Raw genomic sequence first — 7,797 nt, 5'->3', positions numbered from 1 at the left:
GAGGTGTCTCCCGAGGGGAAGCTCGGCGAGACATTCGCAACATCCGCTGCGATGATAATTTTATCCCGGCTTCGGAGACGTTTACGGGATGGGTTTACGAGGATGGGTTTACGAGGATGGGTTTACAAGGATGGGTTTATGAGGAGGAGTTTACGAGGATGGGTTAAATACAGGTTGACTACAGGCACTCCTCCGACTCCGTGCACTTTGAGTAGCGGATGAGGGGTGAGCGGTATTCGTTGCTATATCTACGTCTCTAATCATATCTAACCCAGTACCATGAAATCAGGTTCCACTCATCCGTACATAAAGAAAAGTCAAATAAAAGTCATAACGTAGCATCTGCTCATATCTAACCTTACTAGAGTAATGCCAATAAATACCATGAAATGATCAAGCCCCACTCATTCCACTCATTCATTCATTCGTAAAGAAGAGAGACGTAAAAGTCATAACGTATCATCCAACCGCACCAAAAACAGAACCAAAACAGAACCGCAAAACACCTGATAAATCACTCGTCCACCCATCCATCCGTACTCCAAGAGAAGAAAAAAAACAAGAAGCCACCCTTCAACAATGCAACAAAACCGCTAAGAAAAAAAGAAACTACCCCTTCCGATCCAACCTCCTATTAACACCGCCCAGCATAGCCTTAAGCAGCACCTCTCCACTGATCTCGCCATTCTCGGCCGAATACCTAGTAGTATCGACCATATCCCTGATTCCATGAACAGCGGCCAGGGCATCATCGAGCTCTTCCAGCGCCTCTCTCGCCCCGGGCTCATCGCCAATCTGCAAAAACTGTATGCCCACCTGATGCAGCGGGGCGTTCAACCTCTCCAGTTGCCTGGCGGCGTCGACGATGACGCTCTCGGGATCATCGGTGGGCTCGCCATCCGTCAGCACCAGGATATTAAGCGGCTTCAGCTTCAACGCGGGTGCGTGCGGGGAGACAGGCGAGGAGGCGGGGGTGTAGGCGTTCTTGCTGGCGGCGTAGCGGTCGAGGTAGTCGCGGAGGATATCGTCGAGACACTCCCCCGTCGGCGTGATGCCGCTGGGCTCGACGAGCGCGAATAGCCGGCGGATGTGCGCCGCGCTCCGCACGTTCCATGCGGAGTGCTCCGGGTGGTTCATGAAGTACACGTCTAGACCGTCTTGGTCGTGCTTCAAGGCCACCGTCGCGACGCTCTCGAGCGCTTTGCGTGTCGCGTCCCAGTGCTCGGTCATCGAGGCGCTGTCGTCCACTACGAGAACGGTGTCGAAGCGCTGCAGCATTTGGTAGGCGTCTTCTTTTCGCGAGAGGAGGCGGTGGGGCAACGAGCTGGAGGTGGAGGGGGTGGAGGCATGGGAGGCATGAGAGGTGGAGCGGTGGGGCGGGAAATTGGAGCCGGCTGGGGGGATGTGCGGACCTCCGGGGGTGGTATTGGCTCGTGGCCGTAGGGGGAGAACAGTGGGTGGGTTAGGTGAGGACGGGCTCAGAGGCGGGTTCGGCGAGCCGGGGCGTAGGGCAGGGTGGATGTCGCTCAGGGGAGGGGGCGAGTAGGCGAGGTATTCAGATCTCCGCGAGCGCGAGTCCATGTTGTAGTCGGCGGGCGGCGGGGTGATGGGGTACGGAGGTTCGGATGGCGATGATGAGAGGAAGGTTACGTTGTGGGAATTTCTCTTCCGTGCCTGCTCGAGTGGTGAAGTAGGCGTCGGAGGGGTAGTGGTGATGACAGGAGTACTTGTGACTACACGAAAATCAGTCACGGACAGATCACAAAAAGAAAGAAGAGTATATGCACGCACCACTTCCATCCGTTCCTCTCCGTCGTGGTTCCGCCGAGAATCCTATGGGCTCTGTAGGCGAAGACGCTGGAGTGGAGTTGATGCTGGTGGGTGAGTATGGATACACGATCGACACCCCCGCATCCATCTCGGTCTCGGCAAAGCCAGCAGATGACCTCTTCTTGCGCTTCTCGACTGCGCCCGTGATCGGTTCTTCGGTGGGGTGCGACGACTTTCTGCTCGACCTGGACGATCTGCTGCCGGTCGATCCGGAAGCCACCGACGAAGCGGACGAGACGTCTGCTGAGCGCTGATGGCGGCGGCGACGGCGGTGCCTCTTTTCTCTTTCCTTCTCCCTCTCGTCGGCTGTGGTGATTCTGCTCACGGCGGTGGTCACGATCGGCCGGTTTCCTCCCAGCGGGAGAGTGTCGTATTTCTTTTCGCTCGAGTGGAGGCGATGACGGTGGCGGTGCTGTTGATCCTTCTCCCTCCCTTCCGGGAGAACTGGGACTGCTGTGGTTGAGCCTCCCCAAGCGGACAAACGACGAAGTGGGTGCATCTATTACAGGATATCTTGTTGTTCTCCCTCTCTCTGTCTTTGATCTGGTGTGTGTTCGGCGCGTTGGTATACCTTAGGTGTTGGGGTGTCGTCGGTGTCAGGTTCTGGTATGTAGACGGACCTCAGCAGACAGCGGGAGGAGCGGCGGCGTTATATGTACCCCCCGTCCATCTGCGTCTCGCTATTCTTTGTGCGGTCCCCACCACTTTGCCGAGTCATTCGGGTCCAAGGCATACCGCCGTTCCGTCGGTGGCTATTGGCCCTCGCGTCCTCCAAGACGAGGGGGCTTCTCGCACCCCGCCAACATCCTGGGCGCTGCGCCCGATCAAAAAGACGACTAGAGTAGAGGAACTAGAACTAGCGAGTAAGGCTCACCGTGTGCATACGGTGCGCTGATTGGTTACACCCCTGCTCGACCGCCATCCGGGGAAAGCTTCTGGAAAGCTTTGGGGACGCTAGTCGCGGTGATGACGATAATGTTCACAAACGTTCGTCGGGGTGGGTGAGACACATGTGAGAGCTCACTTTGCACTTGCAGAACTCACAAGCAGTCAACCAGTGAGACGACAAATCCCTCGCGGGTATCGTCGGTGCCTCATATCGGCGGCGAGCGGAAAGGGAAATGGGACTGGAAATGGAAATAGAGGCATCGTACGATCGAGCAAAAATAGAGGAGTATTAATGGCGACGAAGTCGAAAGGGCGTGAGGGATGGAAATACAATACTGATCTTGCGCTCGCAGATGAGGGGTATCTACTACTACTACTACTAACTACAAGATGATGCCTCACCCGCGGACGAGCACATATGAGGGGTAACCAATACCACTATTCGCTGCTGACGACGATGCCTCTCCCACGGCAGCAACGTGCCGTTGGGAGTTCCGCGCTGCGGGGCTGCGGGTCGGCATCGTCCGGATGAGCGGGATATTACCACGGGCTCGGCGCAAGCAAGGACTCGGCGAACGTGCTCGGCGAAACCAACGGCTCGGCACACAGGTGACCGCGTGCTCGCTCGACGTCATAGCGACTCCATTGTGGTTAGTACAACCACCTAGCAATGTTTTGTTTGCTGGGGTCAACTTTGTTCCTTCGGATTGCTCCGCGGAGTCTTTCCACTCGAGCTCCCCCAGTATTCACCGAACCCGTCCACCGTGAGATCGACGGCGACGGCGGCGCTGGTGTTACGCGGGAATCACGGCTGACGATCATCTCACTCCCAGCCATTCCTACAGACTCTACTGTACAACACGCGCTTGTGCGCACTCTGGGTCTGGGGCGGAGGGCGATCGCGGGGGTGCGCCGGATTGTTGGAGAGAAAGAGAGAGAACGTCAATTTATTTCGCGCGCAGCCTATCCAGACTTGATAGCGAACTCTCACTGTACCCCATCTTTTTCTGCCGCCCTGCAGTGCGCCGGGGTGCGCCGAATTGGATACGGCGAGGCTGTTGGCGATGGGAGTACATACAGGATGGCGACTCAACATCCGTCACTCGAGTCGACACGACAAGAGTGCGACTGATAACTGTGCGAGCGCTCAGCGGCTGAAGTGAGATAACGCGGGGTATTCACGCAGGCCGGCCCGACGAAGCGCATGGTTTTTGGTTCATGGGGTCGCCCCGTCAGGCAACATTACGACATCCAGGCCTCCACAGGGTCATTCGAGTGAGCAGACGCCCGCGGAGGAGGACGAGGCTGAGCATCGGGCCAATGCATGCATGCATGCATGCATACCCAATCTACCCATCCATGTTCCAAGGCTGACGGCTTCTTTCCCCGCCGTTCAGCTGCTTACCCTCACGAGAATCTCACGAAGACCTCACGAGAAAGAGTTGCAGCCCCAACGCTCACCGATCACGTGGGGATACGGTAGACAGACGTGCGACACGAAATCTACAGCCTTTCTACCACCGCCCCGTCGATTGGGTTCAAGGCTCGCAGACGGACTTCCTCGCCGACGGTAACCGTGGCGGTCCCGGGAGAGCGCATGTGTTGATATTGTATGTACCCCAAGGTGGATTGAGAAGTAGGTGGACCTCTCCCCGCCCCATCATCGCGATACGGCATTGCGTATATTACCGTATGAAGTTGTCGGCTGACCGCCATTGCGATAGCGACCGATACGAGTGTGCAGAGACGTTGACGGAGGATGCGCCGACATTGGTGCCTTGAGACCTTTCCGCGTCGGTGTCGCTCTGGAGGAGTTATCGGAAGGCACACAGATACAACATCAACATCATTCGAACCAGGCGGGCGGCTGTCTCTACAATCTCGACACATGGGCCCCATGTCTCCGTATCGAGTGCTATGGCGACGGGAATGCGCAGGCGCGATTGTGGCTGTGCAGATTTCAGTGAGTGCTTCCGATTGATTGGTGGTGAACATTCAGCTGTTGAAATTTGAGGGCATGTAGAGTAGCAGTGTTGCACCACGACGGACCTGGGGCGATTGGTTAGATGTCGGATTGTCTATGTCGGATTGTCTGTATACCTTCCTCCCCTTCTCCCCCTTTTTCTGTTTTTTTGTTTTCCACTCCTTCTTCCTCCTTCTTCCTCTCTTCGTTCACACCCACCACCCCAATCTCGCGGGTACCTTTCACTGACCTACCTACGACAGTCCGAAAAGCCCACCGGAGTCTGCCGGCCGATATTCCGCATCTATCCACAATCCGCGACAACCGAAAACGTGAATCGTCCACTTTATCGAGCCAACGAGCGAGGGCGGGGGAGAGTTACCGTATTAGCGATGCCGTTCCCGATCCCGATCCCGGTCACGGCGGGAAGTCCTAAGTAGGATGTCTCGGCGATGCGCATGCTCCAGTGAGACTCGAGAGTTCCTGGTTTCTACATACGTGATCCGGTAACGTCATGCCGAGTCTGCTACTTACCAACGCACTTATCCCAAGAAACGGTAAACCGGCCGGGCGCTGGAAACATACATATCATTCGGCTTGGACGGATGGACGGAACAAACATACTAGCAGTTCAGACAACCGCCGCGCTCGCGCCCAGATGCTACTTATGTATGTATGACGGATCACATATCGACATCATCATCACAATCTTCATCAGCAGCACTATCATCGACAACCAAGACCCCATCCTAGTAAGTATACTCGAGCCCAGACACATGGATTTCTTGGATGACTCTTACCGGTAGTCTCCACCTACCGCTTTGGGACGGAAATAATTGGCACCCACTCTCACCTTACTCTACTCAATTCCGCTGACTATGTACTCTACATAATACTCGCATCCGCAGCTTCAGCCTCACAGCCCACTGCCGAGCTTACTGAGGAGAGAGAGATAGAGAGAGCTGTCTTGGGCGATATCATACTCCCGGGCTTAGGAGAGAGCTGGCTTGGACGATACCTATCATTCCTATCATTCCTATCATTCCTATCATACCCCCGGCGCCAGCCTTCCAGAGGTTTCCTTCGACAAGCGCTCGGTGGGAGCCAGTGGGCGTTCAAATAGAGTTAACCACGAGCCACAACCCATAGCCCACAGCCCACAGTCCAGCCCGCAGGCCAGGCCTTCAACACATCTAGGTAGAATTTAGACAGATACCGGGCCCATGTTTTTCCTTTCATCCCTCCTGCCGAGATCGCCGCCCGCCCGCCGCCCGACGCCCGTCGCTCCGGCGCTCCGTTCCAATTCGTGGAAACTCAGGTGGAAACTAAGGTGGAACCAACGTATGTAGGGTGTCAATCAGGCACAGGAAGTCAGGAACCCCCGCTTTTTTTCTTCTTCTTTTTTGGGGTGAGGGGGAGGGGGTGCCCGGTGGAGTGCGGGCTATCTACGGTACGGTACGGTACTAAGTGGGGATCTATCCTATCGATCGATGCTCTGGGCTTTATTCGCATCGGTGGTGGGCCGTGGCTGTGGTTATTTGGGATCTCAAGGGAGCCCCACTTGCCCCACTTGCCTCTCTTGCCCATGCAAAGCTTTGGATTACTACCTATGTAGAGTGGAGTATGTAGAGTTGATCACAGCAAGCTGTTCCTGAAAACCTTCCCTGAGGCCTAAATAGAAAATCGAAGATGCAAGTCATCAACTATTCTGGTGCAGGCAGCTAGCAGAGCCTAGTTGCTGCAGACTGTAGACTGTAGTCGCAAGCGCGATGCTCACCACCACCACCACTGCACTGCAAGCGAACAAAGCAAGTACTCCCGGCGGCCGGAAGTCCTCGGGCTGTGGGCTTCGAAGTTCAGGCTGGCAAAGCTTAAAAGAAGTTTTAAAAAGAGGAAGATGCACGCGAGCTCGTCGGTTGTTTATACCTGCTCTAAGCACAGTTCACACGTCCGTGGAAGCAAAGGGATAAAGTTAGAACACTGGGTTCCAAGAGACATGTCATTACTTCCCAGTCACCACCTACAGGGTGCAAAGTGACGCCGTGATGCCGTGAACGCCGAACGGCGGTATGTGGTCTTGGCCTTTGCATCGGCCTTGGCACATGCACGTGCTATCATCCGCCAAGGAGCGGGGAAGCTACGAAGCCTCAACTTTAAGAGGAGGAAGCCGCGGAGGAGGGCGGAGCCGACGAGGATGCGGGAGCTTTCCGTCGGGACAAAGAAAAAGAGAGAAAAGAAAAGAAGGTTGGAAAGGAATAGAAAAAAAGGAATGCTGTCTATGCTACTGGTTATCGGCTATCGCGCCCGGAGCGAGGAGCGAGCGAGCGACGGGCGGTCGGTTGCAGCCGTCGATACATACCGGCACCTCGCAAGTGAACGGTGCTTGTGCTTGTGCTTGTGCTGCAATGGAGTGCCGGAGTGCACCTTGTTAACCTACGACTGGTCAGTGGTGGATGGCGAGAAGCACAGACACGGGACAGCGCACACTCTCCGCTCATCACTCTCCAGTCTTCGCGATTGGCATCCCGCCACTTGTCCTGTGCTGTGCACCCGAGACCGTCCCTTTTTTCCCGCGGCGATGGCGACAGTCGAGGACCAACCAACCAACCAACCAACGAAAGAAGGAAGCCCATAAGCCTGCATCTATCTGCACGCACACACACACCTCACGCACTCACGCACTCACGCACACATCATTCCCCACTCACCCGCCGCCGACGCCGCAAGGGTTCACACCATTCAATGCTATTCTGCCAGTAACGAGGCAGGTATGAGGGGCAGAGTAACAGAAGACGCACCGAAGTAGAGTACCTTACCTTGCTCTACCCTAGGTTACGTTGCGTTGCCTGCGCCTGCCTGCTATGCTCGACATCCCATCCGCTCCATGGATTTGGCGTGGGTTACATAGGGTCACATAGGAAGGAAGCTCACTAGAATAGCTAGCTAGCTAGGTTAGCTAGCAGAGAATGGCAGCTTAGCTGGCGGACTGCACATACATAGAGTAACTATCCGCGCACGCCGCACGGGCTTTGCAAAGCTCGCTCTTGGCTCTTGGCTCGGCACACGACCCACATCGTAACCCCCTCCAAGCAAAAATATATATCCACCCTCTCCCC

At 55.7% G+C, this 7,797-nt stretch overlaps 1 protein-coding gene across 1 annotated transcript; it reads right to left on the bottom strand.

Annotated features, from left to right (window-relative positions):
• Positions 1–415: 415 nt before the first annotated feature.
• BZA05DRAFT_242272 (uncharacterized protein) lies at positions 416–2,436 on the bottom strand. The gene is made up of 2 exons (XM_051479929.1): positions 1,792–2,436; positions 416–1,733 (listed from the first exon to the last, which is right to left on the bottom strand). The coding sequence occupies exons 1-2, from the start codon at positions 2,327–2,329 to the stop codon at positions 610–612; spliced, it is 1,662 nt and encodes a 553-aa protein (XP_051334568.1). The 5' UTR covers positions 2,330–2,436; the 3' UTR covers positions 416–609.
• Positions 2,437–7,797: the final 5,361 nt, after the last annotated feature.

The sequence above is a fragment of the Tricharina praecox genome (assembly GCF_024521635.1).
Source record: "Tricharina praecox strain CBS 144465 chromosome Unknown BZA05scaffold_60, whole genome shotgun sequence".
In the NCBI taxonomy this organism is placed as follows: domain Eukaryota; kingdom Fungi; phylum Ascomycota; class Pezizomycetes; order Pezizales; family Pyronemataceae; genus Tricharina; species Tricharina praecox.
This window is presented reverse-complemented; position numbering and strand designations above follow the sequence as displayed.